Here is a 16,604-nt window from a genome sequence, read left to right as displayed (position 1 = left end):
ATCTGCATGACCCAACTCTGTCTCTTCCAACAGTGAGACAAACCGCCTGTAGTTTAAAGATTTTGCACTTGTGAAGTTTACCACTTTAGTGACTGTATCCACAACATGGCTAATTTTCCGAACATATTTACACAGCACCTCCTGATGAATAATGCAATGCAGCAAAATAATTTTCTGATCTGGATTCAGCTCAGCTATTTGATCTTGTATCCTTTTCAAAAGGCCAACGTTTGTTTTTTTTCCTGTTAAGTTTGGGCACCCATCTGTGCTCGAACTGGATAACTTTTCAAAACTCAGCCCCAGTTTTGCCACACCCTAATTAACCTCCTCCAATATATCTTTCCCTGTGGTTGTGTTCATTGACTGATCTGAAGCAAGCTCCTCTGTAATTGTAAAGTCTGAGGTTATACCTCATAAGAATATGAACAACTGCGTCATGTCACGTGCATCACTGCTCTCATCCAGGGCCAAGGAGAAATAGTTGAAATCCTTTAACTTGTCTTTCAACTTCTTCTTCTAGCTTGTTCCCTGTTTCTCAGGGGTCACCACAGAGGATTGTAGTTTTCATGGGTACCCCATGGTGGCCGTTGTTAACCTGGGCCTCAGCCAATCCCGTATGGAGCCTCGACTGATCTGGTATGGTCTTGTCAATCCGCATAATTATTTGGCAAAATTTTACGTCGGATACCCTTCCTGACACAACCACTAACCCTGTGGACCTTTACCTTGTCTTTCGACTGTTGTTCCATATTCTCTGCAATGTCCTCAACATGCCATGTCACTGTTCATCTTGACAGGGAAAAATTTTCAAACAGCTCTTTCTTGTTGGGGCAAAGTATTGCTGCAGGGTCAAACATTCTAATGAATTTGCCCTCAGCGAATGGCTTGCAATGTTTAGTAATTTTGTGGGACAGTACATCGCTAGCTCTCGCAATTCTGTCATTTGCTGAATGCAGTTTTGTGAAAAGCCCTTGTTTCTTTTGCAGCTGATAAAACAACTCTTTCCCTCTGCTCAGAAGACACTTGCCCTCTGCTCAGAAGACACTTGCCCTCTGCTCAGAAGACACATTCCTATATTTCTCTGCATGCTTTGCTTGGATGTGTCACGACAAGGTGCAGTGAAGTTCTCTTTTAACACTTAGCACACAGCTTTCCTTGATACCTCAATAAAGAAATATTTGATGTCCACTCTTTTTGGAACACCCTTCATTCATTGTCTACTTTCCTTTTCTTTGAAATCTTTGAAAAACTAATTTTTGCACAATTTCTAGCTAGCTACTAATACTTATAACTGTGACGTGTATCAGCCGGTTAGTCACTGTCTGTCCTTATGCAGTTGTTACTTATACGTGCCTTCAAAAGAAATGTCCCACAAGCAGTGGGAGTTAAATCATTACACAAAGGCAAGTATTCATTGGACTTTTAATTTGAATAACAAATACGTTTTTCAAAACTTTACTACTGCACATTTTTTATGTGATCTGAGCATGATTTTGTGGGCTGCATACGGCCCCCAAGCCAGCCTTTGCCCAGGCCTGGTGTAGAAGATATAGGTCTATTCAAGTCTGAGGCCAATAAAATGCACATGGTTCATGAAAAACAGGATACTTTTTGCAGTATGTCACAGGTGACACACACAGCACATTTCCCTCTAATCCTCAGTAACTGTGATTCAACCGTCTCCAGCTTGCTCTTTCAACTATAATTGGGACACGAACATTGAACACAGACTGTTAGGGCTGTTATTTATCCTATTGCAATGGTGCAAAAAAAGTTAAACTGAAATGGTCGCCTATAAATAGTAATTAAAGTGTAAAAGTCCTAATAATTTGCAGAGAAAGACCAACTTGGGTTTTGACAATGCTGTCACTAATGGGAAAAGTATTCAGTAATTAGTCCCTGTTGCAAAAAGGATCCCCACCCCCACTGGAATTGGTCCAGGAGAGAACGGGTAAATGGGAACCTTGATTTAAAAGTGCTGTTGAGGAGATAGTAGAGTCTTAAATGATTTCAGGCCATGTTTCACGTTGGGATCCAGTGTCACAACAGATTAGTAACAACCCCCCCCCCCCTTAGTATCCTGGTTCACACAGTGACGCAAACCCAAAGGTTAAGTGCCAATCTATTAAGGCGTCTGTGGAAAGGAACAGGCCTTGTCTGACTCACCAGTTATTGACCTGAAGTAGCGTCAGGTTAGTTTGAGTGGCAATCTGTTTCTTCTCATCCTCCGTTGGATAAGGGTGCTGTTGCAACACAAAAACATGGAGGGGGAACAAAAAAAGTCTGATTCAACGTTAACTGATTGTGACTGTATTGTCTTGGCTATTTTACAATAATTATACAAAAAAAGTTGCATATAAAGTAAGATTGTATTATCTTTGCCTCTTGATAATCACTACAAAAATCCATCATATAAAGGAGCAGAAGTACTTTTTCAGGACTGTAGTTTCAGGTGTTAAGGACAGGATAATTTTGGCTCTAAGATCCACATTCATTGCTGGGCCCATTTCAGGATCAGTTCAGATGGGAGTCTGAGTCCAAATTCAGCTCAGATTTGGATATTTTCATCAAGATATAATGAAGAGTGCGCAGCAATTGCAGTTGTTTTTTCACTCTGGTCACAGGTTGAACAATGAGGTCACATGATCAATCTTGTCCCTCACCAGTCGTGCAATTTTGCTTTCAGAAAATTTTGCATATACCTTTGTATATTCATAAATAGCAAAAATAACTAAGGTACATTAAGACTGATTGCAAAAATGGAAATAAGATTGGGTTTTCCCATTTTAAACAGCTGATCATAATGACATGGTGAATCAGACATAAACATTATTTGTGCAGGTTATAAAAGGGCATAGTTATTTTAGTTTCAATTACTTAAAACATGTGGTCACATCAGCCACACTGAAACATTCAATTTCAGTTGGAATATCTTCTGATGCTGAAGAGTTGAGATGCTGATAGAGGCTGGCAGGCAGGCAAACAAGGATGGGAGGGGGGGCTGTTTACTGTGGGTTACTGTCTACCCATTTCTGTTTGTAGGAATGCAAAGCACTGAGTGTAACTGTGATTGAAAGCTACATAAATAATCCTGACTTGACTCAACAGACAGACACACACGCACACACAAAATCTCACCCCAATGTGTTGGAAGAGCCAGGAGCGCATAACATTGGTGGCCTGCTTGGGGAGGACTCCGCGCTTGTTCTTGGAGGAGTTGTCATCTTGACTAAACAGATTCAAGTCCTGGTGAAATTGTAACTGTAGCTGGTGGGGGTGGGGCAAAAACAGACATCAACAAAGGATGTTTATTTCTTTATCTGTGTGTGGGTGTGTGCACAAGTACATAGTACATATATTCATGTAGGGAATACAGGCTGAAAGGTTGTATCATCTGAAAATTTAGGTTCCAAGAATGTAAGCACTTCGGTAATTAAAATTCTTTTTGCAACAAAGAATATTTATTGAAAACATTTCAAAACAAGGCAATGAATGAATTTCCTGAATGAGAATGAATGACGTGAATGAGAGGGAGGACAGTGGAATGGTGAGGATGCAAGGAGTTGAGGTGACGAGGCGTATGAGTTTAAATACTTGTCCAAAGTAACGGGGAGTGCAGAAGAGAGGCGAAGAAGAGAGTGCAGGCAGGGTGGAGTGGGTGGAGAAGAATGTCATGAGTGATGCGCGACAGAAGGGTACCAGCAAGAGTTAAAGGGAAGATTTACAAGATGGTAGTGACACCAGCTATGTTATATGGTTTGGAGACAGTGACACTGATCAAAAGACAGGAGGCGGAGCTTGAGGTGGCAGAGTTGAAGTTTCTAAGATTTCCATTGGGAGTAATGAAGAACGACAGGATTAGGAACGAGTATATTACAGGGACAGCTCAGGTTGGATGGTTTTGTGACAAAGCAAGCGAGGCAAGATTGAGATAGTTTGGACATGTGTGGAGGAGAGATGCTAGGTATATTGGGAGAAGGATGCTGAATATGGAGCTGCCAGGGAAGAGGAAAAGAGGAAGGCCAAGGAAGAGGTTTATGGATGTGGTGAGAGAGGACATGCATGTGGCTGGTGTGACAGAGGAAGATGCAGAAGACAGGAAGAGATGGAAACGGATGATCAGCTGTGGCTGCCCTTAACGGGAGCAGCAGAAAGTGGTAGTAGTAGATTTCAAAACAATCAATCAATCAAGTTGCATTTTATATAGCGCTTTTCTAGCTGCAACAGCCACTCAAAGCACTTTACAACAAGCAAATAAAGGGGATCATTGCTAAATGCTATACGAGAATTTATTATCATTATTTTTTAGAAAAATTATACCTTAACTTTACCCATCATTTAATAAAAATATGATTCTTAAAGCTGCAATCACGAATATTTTGCATTATTTTATACATTTCAAATGCAATGACAATATGCTGATTCAGCTGGACAATCAATCAATATTACAGTTTTAACAGTGTTCCAATATAATTCGATGTAGGAGCCAGAGAGATCCAGACCTGTTAGAAGTTATTTTCTCAGTCTAAAAACAAGGTGTAGCAGCCACTGTGGCTTGTGTGCTGTCAGCTCACCAGTAAATAGTCTGCGGCTTTGTTAAAATGCGATCCTTAGACCAGAGCAAACACAAGCAGTCTAAACTTCATCAAACTACATCTCCACATTTTTCTGCAGTTTTACCAATCGTCTGTCTGAGAGGCATCGCCACATTGACGTCACGTTTCAATCTGTTTTCCTGCGGGAGTTGTTTCCGACAGTTACGTGTTCGCCCTTGCACCAGTGTTCTTCCTACCCAGTCAAATACATTTCAACAGCGGTATACGGAGACTGGAGTGTCTCGGAAAAGATTGCAATTATCAGTATGCAACCTGACTATGGTTCCAGATGAGTAAAATAACAATAAGGACTTCCGGCGTAGCGATCAGTGGAGTAGGACGCGACCTTCGGGGCTCCTGCAATAATCTTTGGAAAAAAAACGATGCCCATGTGTACCTTGGATTGGACTAACTGCATTTGCGGGACAGCCAGGTAACCGCCCCAGCCGGGACGCAAACCCCGATCTCTCGCACCACGGGCAACAACATTAACCAGTCGACTACAGCATCCGACCCATTGGCTAAGGGCTAGCGAGTCTATTTATCCGTGCACGTTACACTACCACGCCCCTCCCTTCGGGAAGTGCGTCCCTGTCCTTCAGCATATCAGCTCCCTCACGCCTCTGGGCGCACGCGCTTCCGATGGCCTCACTGTCTCACCATCCCGCTTCTGACACCAATGTAGCGAATTCGGGGGCAGCCCGGGATCCGCCGCAGCCGGGACGCGAACCCGGATCTCCCGCTCCACGGGCGACAACGTTACCAGTCCGGTGGGGTCATGTGGAAACCGTTCTTAAAGCTAGCTTACAAAAGAGCAACTAAAAAGGCCCCCGCCTACCTGAATTCCCTCATTTAGGTCTAAACTCAGTCCCGCTCACTACGCTTGGCACTTCCGCCACAACGGGGCCCTAAGTCACTAGCCAGACTCTTCTCTTCTGTAGTTCCCCGGTGGTGAAATGAGTTACCAAACTCCATTCGACCCGCTGAGTCCCTCCTCCATCTTTAAGAAGAAGCTAAAGACCCAGCTCTTTCTCGGACACCTCCACACCTGATGTGTTAGTAATTTAAAAAAAAAAGAAGCTTATATGCACCCTATGCATTGCCTTTGTGCACTGCCTGTTGACACCTATGTCCTATCAGACTTGAACCTAGTTTTTTGGCAATTACTTGCGTTGTCGCCTCCTGACTAGATCCTTGCTTGTGTTAACTCTCAGATGTATGTCGCTTTGGATGAAAGCGTCTGCTAAATGGAATTATAACATTGTAACATGTTGTCCGTCCTGGCAGAGAGACCCCTCCTCTATTGTTCTCCCTAGGTTTTCTTCCTATTTTTTCTCCCTGCTAAAGGGATTTTTTTAGGGAGTTGTTCCTTATCCGATGCGAGGGTCTAAGGACAGGATGTTGTGTTGCTGTAAAGCCCCATGAGGCAAATTTGTAATTTGTGATATTGGGCTACACAAATAAAATTGACTTGACTTGATTACTCCACACACCAAGTTACATGATGTTGAAGTGAATTTGTTTATTTGTGCCTTATTGTTTATCATTAAGTTTGCAGGAGCCCAAACCAAAGTCTAACTGCTACTACTATGTCAAAAACTATAAGCATGTCTGTTAAGGATTTGACTCCTTGTGGAGTTAGCACTGGGTTCTCCATGGTTTGGGGATCAGAATCAGAACCCTGTTTACTGGCAGCCATACCACCATGTTCTCTGGCTCTGCCAAATGATGGAAGCTAAGCGAGTGTGGGCTCGGATGGGAGACCTTCCGTGAAAGCTGAGTTGCTGCTGGAAGTGGCATTGGTGGGCCAGTAGGGGGCAGTCTTTCATCTGGTCCTAATAAAAACAACAAATATCAAATCCCAATTCCCCAGTGCAGTGACAGGGACTCTGTATTGTAGGAGATGCTGTCCTTCGGATGAGACATTGAATCGAGGTCCTGATTCACTGTGGTAATTAAAGATCCCATGGCACTAATCGCAAAGAATAGGGGTTTTCCTGGTGTTCTGGCAAAATTCCCAACCCGGCTCTCTCCATCTGGCCACCTAATCATCCCCCCATGTAATTGGCTCAATGATTCCTCCCTCTCTATCTCAAGCTGATGTGTGGTGAGCATTCTGGCGCAAAATGGCTGCCGCGCATCACCCAGTTGGGTGGTACACAATGGTGGTGGTTGAAGCGAGTTACCCCCTTCAATGTGAAGAGCTATGGAATTTGATTTCGGTTTTATGGCCCTCTGTGTACTTAACATAGAATAACAATACTACAACACAATCTTCAGATATATACACAAGGATTGACTATAGACAGGTGAAATAAGAGGTGATTAAGTGCAACGGTGCAGAAAATATATCAGAGGTGCCGAAATAAATGTTAGCAGGTTACTTACATACATGCCTGAGGTAAATGGACATGACAGGGTGTACCAGTATACAATGTACAGTACAGTTTATACAAAATGGTTGGATTTATTTGACAGTGTTAAGTGTTCATTTGAATGACCGCCCACGAAAAGAAACGTATATCTGGTTTGTTTTGGGGTACAGTGCTCTGTAGCGCCTACCAGAGTGGAGGAGTTGGAACATGTTGTGACCAGGGTGTAATGGGTCTGCAGTGATATTGCCTGCCCGTTTCCTGAATCTGGAGGTGTATAAGTCCTGAATGGAGGGCAAGTTGGCACCAATGATTTTCTCTGCATACTTAACCGTGCTTTGTAGTCTGTCCCTTTCCTGTTTGGTGGCCGATCCAAACCAGACAGTGATGGATGTGCAGAGGACAGACTGAATTATTGCAGTGTAGAACTGAATCAGCAGTTCCCGGGGCAGGTTGAACTTCTTGAGCTGGCAGAGAAAATACATCCTCGGCTGGGCCTTTGTGATGATTGTGTCTATGTTGGATGCCCACCTTAGGTCCTGGGAGATTATGTGGAACCCAGAAATATGTACGTTTTCATCGCAGACAGCGTGCTGTTGAGTATGGTGAGGGGGGGCAGTGTTGGGGGGCTCCTCCTGAAGTCTACTGTCATCTCCACTTTTTTGAGCATGTTCAGGTCCAGGTTGTTATGGCCGCTCCAGAGGGCCTGCTGATAAACCTCTCGTCTATATGCAGACTCGTCACCATCCCAAATAAGGCCGATGATGGTTGCATCGTCCGCAAACTTCTGGAGTTTAACAGACGGATCACCTGAGGTACAGTCAATCGTGTAGAGGGGAGACTACACATCCTTGGGGGGGGGGGCGCCAGTGCTGATTGTCTGGGTGCTGGATGTGATTGTACCGAGCCTCACCAGCTGCCTCCTGTATGTCAGGAAGTTTGTAATCCACTAGCAGATGGGGGCTGGTACAGTGAGCCAGGTGAGTTTGGAGTCGAGGAAGTCCACAAACCGGACCCTTGCGTATGTCCCTAGGGAGTCGAGGTGTTGGAAGATGTAGTGCAATCCTATGTTCACTGCATTCTCCACAGCCTGTTTTCTCGGTAAGCAAACTGCAAGGGGTCGAGCAGGGGGCCTGTGATTTCCTTCAGTTGGGCCAACACCAGTCTCTTGAAGGATTTCATGATCACAGATGTTAGGCCAATGCGCTTGTAGTCATTTAATCCTGTGATAAGAGGTTTCTTGGGGACCAGGATGATAGTGGAGCTCTTGAAGCAGGAGGGGACTTCACACAGCTCCAGTGATCTGTTATGGATCAGTGTGAAAATGGGGGCCAGTTGGTCAGCACAGACTTTAGGACAGGAAGGTGACACACCATCCGGGCCTGGTGCCTTCCTGGTCTTCTGTCTCTGGGAGAGCTGGTGCATGTCCTCAACACAGATTCTGAGTGCGGGTGGGGGTTTGGAGGGAGGGGAGAGTGGCTGGCAGGGAGTGCAGTTGGTTGTGTGTTGTGACCAGAGAGGGTGAGGGGTGTGAAAGTTTGCTTTTCAAACCTGCAGTAAAACCCATTTAGATCATCAGCCAGTTGATGGTTCCCTGCAGTGTGGGGGGATGGTCTCCTGTAGTTGGTAATGTATTTCAAACCTCTCCAAACTGATGATGGGTCGTTGGCAGAAAATCTGTTTTTCAACTTCTCAGAGTAGCACCTTTTTGCCACTCTGATCTCCTTTGTGGGTGTACTTCTGGCTTTGTTGTACAGGCTCCTAGCTCCATTCCTGTAGGCTTCCTCTTTGGCCTGACAAAACTGCCTGAGTTTTGCTGTGAACTAGGGCTTATTGTTGTTGAAGGTACAAAAAGTTTTGGTGGGCACACGCATGTCCTCACAAAAGCTGATGTAAGATGTTACAGTGTCAGTAAGTTCGTCCAGGTCTGTAGATGCAGCCTCAAAAACACTCAAGTCAGTCTAGTCGAGGCAGGCCTGGAGCACCAGTTTTGACTTGCTGGTTTATTTCCTCACAGTTTTAACCACAGGCTTTGCAGATTTTAGTTTCTGGCTGTAGGTCAGGATAAGATTAATCAGACAGTGATCATAGAGGCCCAGGGCTACATGGAGGAGAGTGATAGGCATCCTTTAATATTGTGTAACAATGATCCAGAGTGTTTTTGTCCCTGGTGGGAAATTTAACATGCTGTCTGTATTTTGGCAGTTTGCAGCTGAGGTTTGCACTGTAAAAGTCCCGAAGAGTAAAGGGAAGGGAATCTGGATATTTGCACTCCATGTTTGTAATTTTATCAGCGAGAATAAATTATGAAACTTCCTGTGGTGAATAGAATGGTTTACAGTCAGTGAAAAAGGTCTCTAAGTGATGGCTGCATGATTCCGTCAACACTGTGACACCCGTACACCAACCACCAACCTTCGTTTATGTAGAAGCATATGCCGCCACCCCGTTTATTTCCCCGGTATCTCCATTTCGTGGTCTGCCCGGAGGAGTTGGAACTTGGAACTGTGGCAGATACAGTGTACTGTCCATTATGTGCTCACTAAGCCAAGTTTCAGAGCACAGGGCGGCAGACCTGGAAAAGTCTTGAGTTTTTTCCATTTATGAGTAGGAGTTCATCCATCTTGTTGGCTAGAGTGTGGACATTCACCAGGTGGATTGACAGAAGCGCGGTTCTAAATTCCTGCTGTCGCAGTTTAACGAGCGCTCTGGCTCACTTACTCCTTTGGTATCTTCACTGTAGTCCGCACAGGGTTGTACCAATCAAGACCTCAGCAAGACTTGCGTTAAAATGCTCAATTAAAGTTGGTAGAGAAGTCTGTTCAGTTTGTCCAGTGGACAGTTGGAGGCTTTAAAGTTCTTCCCTGCTGTATGTGATCAGTGAGTGGGCGCTGCAAACTAAACAAACAAAAACAGAAAGAGTACAAGAGAGCACAGAACCGAGGTTACCATCTGCAGCGCCATCTTGATGGATGGGGTCGTAAGTGCTATGGGGGGGGGGCTGTTTGGTATTTGGGCTGTTCTGTCCGATAGTGTGTTGCTTTTTTTATTATTATCTTTATTTTCCCCTTTTCCGAGGGATGGGGGTAGGCTTCATGCTCACTTTCTTTCTTAGTACTTGATAAATGGCCACTAATACTAGAAATTCGGGAATCCCACATGTTGGCTATCAGGTTTGTGAGCTGGAATATTAAAGGTATGGGGAGCCCTATTAAGAGATCGAGGGTATTTGCTCATTTGAAATGACTTAAAGCTGATCTAGTGTTTCTGCAGGAGACCCATATGCGTACCAAGGACCAGGTCAGACTAAAATCCCCATGGATATCTGTTTCACTCAAATTTCAACTCTAAACCCAGATGGGTTGCCATTTTAATTAGGAAGTCAATTCAGTTTTCAGCCTCCAAAGTTATGTCTGATCAAAATGGCAGACATTTAATTGTCTCGGGTACACTGTCTCATGTTCGGATTTTATTAGCTAATATTTATTTCGCCCAATTTTGATGAACCACACTTTAGAAATAAACTGTTTGAATGTCTGTGAATGTTCTCATTCATCCAGGTCATGGTTATCCAAAGGAGCTGAATCAAGTGCAACTGGACTTGGTATATATCCGTGAAGACGTTTCGCCTCTCATCCAAGAGGCTTCCTCAGTTCGTGCCTTTCTGACAAGACCAAGCTAGTCTGACTGGCTGGTGATGAGACTCAGAATTTATCCTCTTTGGAGTCGTTGTCAGAGCTATTGATATGCGTGGCTCTTTGTGATCCGATGTTTACCAACGCCCGTCGCTAACAGAGCCATAGATATGAGTGGCTCTTTTGTGTACCGATGTTTGGCCGCGCCCGTCGTTATCAGAGCTATTGATATGCGTGGCTCTCCTGTGCTCCAATGTCCAGCCGTGCCCGTCGTTATCGGAGCTATTGATATGCGTGGCTCTCCTGTGCTCCGATTTCCAGCCGGGCCCGTCGCCATCGGAGCTATTGATTTGCATTTGTTTAGCAGCGACGGTCGTTGGGGGTGTTAGTTTCGACTTCATTGTTCAGTGGTCACAAGAGTCATTGGAGCCGTTAATGACCGACTGTTGTTCTTGGAGGCTAGGCTTCTTGAGTTCCTAGGTAGAGATGAAAGGACGGTATTGTAAGTGGGAGATAGGTGGTGTCACAGACCCCTCCTCTGTTGAGGGATGGTTTTTCCAGTTTCGCATAGATGGCTTCCTTCACCCCTCTTTCAAACCATCTATCTTCTCTGTCCAAAATGTGTACGTTGCTGTCCTCGAAGGAGTGTGTCTTCTCCTTTAGGTGTAGATAGACTGCTGAGTCTTGTCCTGAGGAGTTTGGCCTTCTGTGTTGGGCCATCCATTTGTGTAGTGGTTGTTTGGTTTCTCCTATGTATAGGTCAGTGCAATCCTCATTGCATTATACGGCATACACCAGATTGCTTTTCCGGGTGTGTGGTACACGGTCTTTGGGATGAACCAGTCTTTGTCGGAGTGTGTTGCTGGGTTTGAAGTATACCGGGATGTGGTGTTTGTTGAACATTCTCCTGAGTTTCTCGGAGACCCCAGAAACATACGGGATGACTGTGCTATTCCTTCTGTTCCTTTTCTCCTCATCACTCACCTGGTTGGTCTTTTTGGAATGTGTTGCAGTTTTCACAAAGGTCCAACTGGGGCAGCCGCAGGTTTTTAAAGCTCCCCTCAGGAGTTTGTGTTCTTCTCGTTGGGCCTGAGTGCTGCTGGGCACATTGTCAGCTCTGTGTTGCAAAGTTCTGATGACGCTCAGTTTGTGTTCCAGTGGATGGTGTGAGTCGAAAAGTAGATATTGGTCTGTGTGTGTAGGTTTCCTGTAAACCCCAATGTGGAGGCTCCTGTCTTCCCCAATGTGGACGTCACAGTCCAAGAAGGGCAAACTGTTGTTCTTTACGTCTTCCCTTGTGAACTTAATGTTCTTGTCCACTGAGATGATGTGTTTGGTAAACGCTTGCACCTCTTGTGTTTGGATTTTAACCCATGTGTCGTCCACATATCTGAACCAGTGGCTCGGAGGTGTTCCTCTGAAAGAGTTCAGGGCCCTGTGTTCTACCTCTTCCATATATAAGCTGGGCACAATGGGCGATACTGGTGAGCCCATTGCACAGCCGTGTTTCTGTCTGTAAAACTGGCCCCTGAATTGGAAATATGTAGTGTTCAGGCAAAGGTCCAGTAGTTGGCAAATCTGGTCTGGGCTGAAGTTGGTCCTATTGTGGAGAGTGTCATCCCGTAGCAAATGTTGCCTCACAGTTTCCAAAGCCTCCATGGTTGGGATGCAGGTGAATAACGAGGTCACGTCGTAGGATACCATGGTTTCCTCCGGTTCCAGTTTTACGCCTTGGACCTTGTCCACGAAGTCAATGGAGTTTTGGATATGGTAAGGTGTTTCGCCCACTAAAGGGGTCAAGATGTTGGCTATATGTTTGGCAATGTTGCACGTGACCGAGTTTATGCTGCTGACGATGGGCCTGAGGGGAGTTCCATCTTTATGGATCTTAGGGAGTCCATATATGCATGGAATGTTATCTTGTGGGTAGAGACGGTGGTATTGTATCCGATCAATGGTTCCTCCTTTCTGTAGTTTCTGTAGGTACTCTATTATTCTCCTCTTGTAACCACTAGTAGGATCGCATCTCAGAGGTTCATAGGTGTCGGTGTCGCTGAGTAATGACGTGATCTTGGCGTGGTAATCTGTTGTGTTGAGGATAACCGTGCATCTCCCCTTATCTGCTGGAAGGATAGTGATGTTTTCGTCCTTGCTCAGGGCTGTCACGGCTTCCCTTTCCTCCTTGGTTAGATTGGAAGGAGGGAGTTTCACATTGGACAGAGCTGCTGATACCTTTAACCTAAGCTGTTCTGCCTCGGTTTCCGTTAGCTTGTTTTTCCTTATGGCTGATTCTGTGGATGTGATAAGGTCAACTATAGGTAGTTGTTTGGGTATCATGGCGAAGTTCAGTCCTTTGGCTAAGACCTCCTTCTCTGATTGTGAAAGTACCTTGTCCGACAGATTCTTGATCCATCTGTTCTGCGTTCCATTTTGTGTGGGATGTTCTGTATTTTGTCTCCAGGTAAGTATATCTGCTTGGCTAGTGTTGTTGGTCCATCGCTGTAAGTTTTGAAACTTCCTTGTCTGCCTTTCTTTGGTTTTGTGGTTTTGAGATAGTTGGCTTTCTTGGTGAAATCAGCAATCCTCTCCAAGACTGCACCAGGCAAGTGGGATGTTATTTGCTGGAGTAGTTGGTCAGATTTCTCCTTCAGCTCTTCAATAGTGAAATGGACCTGTCTCACTCTTTCATTCAGGAGTTGATTCTGTGCCTTCTCTATGATTCTGTCTGCTCTATGTCCTTTCATTTTGGTACACATGTGCAGGCTAGTGGGTATGAGCCTGTGTTGTCTGCATCTCAGATTGATCGCAAGTGGTTTCTGTAGTCTGCAATCTTCCGAGTCATCCTTTCATATTCCCTCACCATTTTAAGGGTGTCAGACCCAAATTGTTCCGCAACATGTCTGTGAATGTTCTCATTCATCCAGGTCATGGTTAGCCAAAGGAGTTGAATCAAGTGCAACTGGACTTGGTATATATCCGTGAAGACGTTTCGCCTCTCATCCAAGAGGCTACCTCAAATGCAAATCAATAGCTCCGATGGCGACGGGCCCGGCTGGACATCGGAGCACAGGAGAGCCATGCATATCAATAGCTCCGATAACGACGGGCGCGGCTGGACATCGGAGCACAGGAGAGCCACGCATATCAATAGCTCTGATAACGACGGCGCGGCCAAACATCGGTACACAAAAGACCCACGCATATCAATAGCTCTGACAATGACTCCAAAGAGGATAAATTCTGAGTCTCATCACCAGCCAGTCAGACTGGCTTGGTCTAGTCAGAAAGGCACGAACTGAGGAAGCCTCTTGGATGAGAGGCGAAACGTCTTCACGGATATATACCAAGTCCAGTTGCACTTGATTCAACTCCTTTGGATAAACTGTTTGAATGTCTCCCTTCGTTAAATAAAAACCTCCTTATATTTGAAGGGGACATGATTTGCTTAACTGACCCCAATCTACACCACTCTAATCCCCCAACCCTGACTCCATCATTAATTTCAAGATCAGTTTCTGATTTCATGTCTAAGAATGGTTGCTTGATCCTTGGAGATCCTATAACCCATATATCAAGGAATATTCCTTCTTTTCACACATGCATCAGTCTTTCTCTTGGATTGATAATTATTTCATTGAGGGCAAACTAATTTCCAATTTGTTGACCATTAAATGCTATCCTATTGTTATCTCTGACCATGCCCCTTTCTTTGGATATTCAGTTTTCCCCACAACCTTGGTACTCAGCATTACTTTGCTTTTTTCAGACGATAAATTCAATAAATTTATCGCAGCCTCAATTGATGATTTTATTGCTATAAATCAGAACAAGACGAAACATGTCTCTTGCTCACTGCTGTGGGAATCACTAAAAGTGTACCTATGGGGTCAAATTATCTCCTACTCTGCACATTTGAATAAAACCCGTAAAGCCAACCTGCAAGAGCTCTCTATTAACATTAGTAAATCAGATCAACAACTTGCTACTTGTCCCTTTCCCAGTTTACTCAAATATCGTGTTGATTTACAGACTGAATTTGATCTCATCACAACCACTGATGCAGAGCGCCTTCTTTTGCATTCACGCTCCACATATTACAAGCATGATGATAAGGCAAGCCGGCCCCTGGCTCACCAGCTACGTCATCAGGCAGCCTCTCGTATGGTCCCTCAGATAAAAGATTCATCAGGCATATTGCATTCTGATCCTATCACCATCAATTCTGTCTTTTGCTCATTTTCTGAATCTCCATCTGACACCACCAAAATTAACTCTTTCTTAGATAGTCTCAATTTCCCTGTCATAAACCCTGAGGTTGCTAAAGAACTCGATTCACCATTAACTGTTTTTTTTTCAAAGATTTAAGGTTAATCTGGCCCCACTTTTGCATTATGTATATAAGGAATCGCTGCAACAAGGCTCTCTCCCTCCTACTTTAAGACAAGCCTTCATAAGTCTGCTTCTAAAAAAAGACAAAGACCCAAATCTCTGCAGCTCTTACAGACATCTCTCCTTAATAAATGTGAATGCTAAGATCCTAGTTAAGGCTCTGTCCCATCGCTTGGAAAATATCCTCCCAACTATTGTTTCAGATGAACAAACTGGATTTATAAAGGGGCACCAGCTGTTCTATAATGTCCGTACCCTCTTACATTTTATTCATTCTACAACGATCCCCGAAGTAGTGATCTCAGTTGACGCTGAAAAAGCGTTCGACGGGGTTGAATGGGATTACTTGTTTACTTTACTAAGTAAATTCGAGCTGGAAATGTATTTATTCCCTGGATGCGCCTACTTTATACATCTCCACAAGCTAGTATCTCCACCATGGCATTCAATCCAATTTTTCCGCTTAATTTCATGGCACGCTTAAAGGTTTTCCCTTATCCCCCCCTATTGTTTGCGCTAGCAATAGAGCCCTTGTCAGTCTTTCTAAGGTCCTCTCCCATTTTTACTGGGATATCACGATTGGGCATGGAATTCAGGCTATCACTTTACGCTGATGATTTACTGTTGTACGTCTTAGATTCAAATCATTTTATACCAGCTATTTTATCCATCCTTCAGAGATTTGGCTCATTCTCAGGCTATAAAGTAAATATCACCAAGGCTGAACGTTTTCCTATCAATGTTCCGGCATTACAACTTAAGCAATCTGATATCCCTTTTAAATTGAGCCCCTCTGGCTTTCAATACCTGGGGATAAATGTAACTAGAACATTAACCTCCCTCTTTTCTGCCAATTTCTCCCCCTTAGTGTCTAAAATGAATTCTGACTTTCAAAGATGGGGAAGTTTATTGATTGGAAGAAGTTCATTGATTGGAAGAATTAACACAGTTAAAATGAACATCTTATCCAAATTCCTTTCTGTTCCAATGTTTCTCCCCTATTACTGCTGAAATGTTTTTTTTTTTTTTTTTTTAGAACAATTGATCAAGCGATTTCTATCATTCTATGGTGTGGAAAGGCACCCAGAATCTGTAAATCTGTACTTCAAAGATGCAAATTCAATGGTAAGATCTACTCTCGAAATCTGGTACCAATTCAAGAGGCATTTCAAATTCATTTCAGCATCTACCTCAGCTCTCTTACTGAGGAATCATTTGTTTCAACCCATGTTTACAGACCCAAACTTTTCTGTATGGCATGATAAAGGTCTGAAAAATTTTAAAGACCTGTGTAAGGATGGTATTTTTTGTAGTTTTGCAAATATATCAAGCAAATCTCTTCTCCACATTCTTATCTTTTTTGATATTTTCAAATTAGACACTGCGTTAAATCTTTGTTTCCAACTTTTCCCTCCCCACTTCTGACTCAACTGTAGGATGAGTTTCTCAGCTCCGACCCCCTTCAAAATTCACTCATGTCAAAGATTTATAACAAACTCCTGTCCTATGACAGTTCACCAGCTACCAAAGTCAAGACTGCCTGAGAGCGTGAACTGGGATTGAACCTTGAGGACAACTGGTGGGATGGTGCTCTTAACAAAATTCACACGAGC

The 16,604-nt window shown here is 44.0% G+C and overlaps 1 protein-coding gene across 2 annotated transcripts in view; it reads right to left on the bottom strand.

Annotated features, from left to right (window-relative positions):
* Positions 1–16,604, bottom strand: part of pknox1.1 (pbx/knotted 1 homeobox 1.1) — a 31,438-nt gene that overhangs the window by 4,804 nt on the left and 10,030 nt on the right. For both annotated transcript variants that reach the window (XM_056289306.1, XM_056289305.1), the window contains exons 7-8: positions 3,139–3,267; positions 2,167–2,243 (exon numbers count right to left, since the gene is read on the bottom strand). In XM_056289306.1, coding sequence (XP_056145281.1) covers positions 2,167–2,243; positions 3,139–3,267 — 206 coding nt within the window. The remainder of the gene's footprint in view (positions 1–2,166; positions 2,244–3,138; positions 3,268–16,604) is intronic.

The sequence above is a fragment of the Lampris incognitus genome, chromosome 11 (genome assembly GCF_029633865.1).
Source record: "Lampris incognitus isolate fLamInc1 chromosome 11, fLamInc1.hap2, whole genome shotgun sequence".
Classification (NCBI taxonomy): domain Eukaryota; kingdom Metazoa; phylum Chordata; class Actinopteri; order Lampriformes; family Lampridae; genus Lampris; species Lampris incognitus.
Note: the sequence above shows the minus strand (reverse complement) of the source record. Positions and strands in the feature narration are given on the sequence as shown.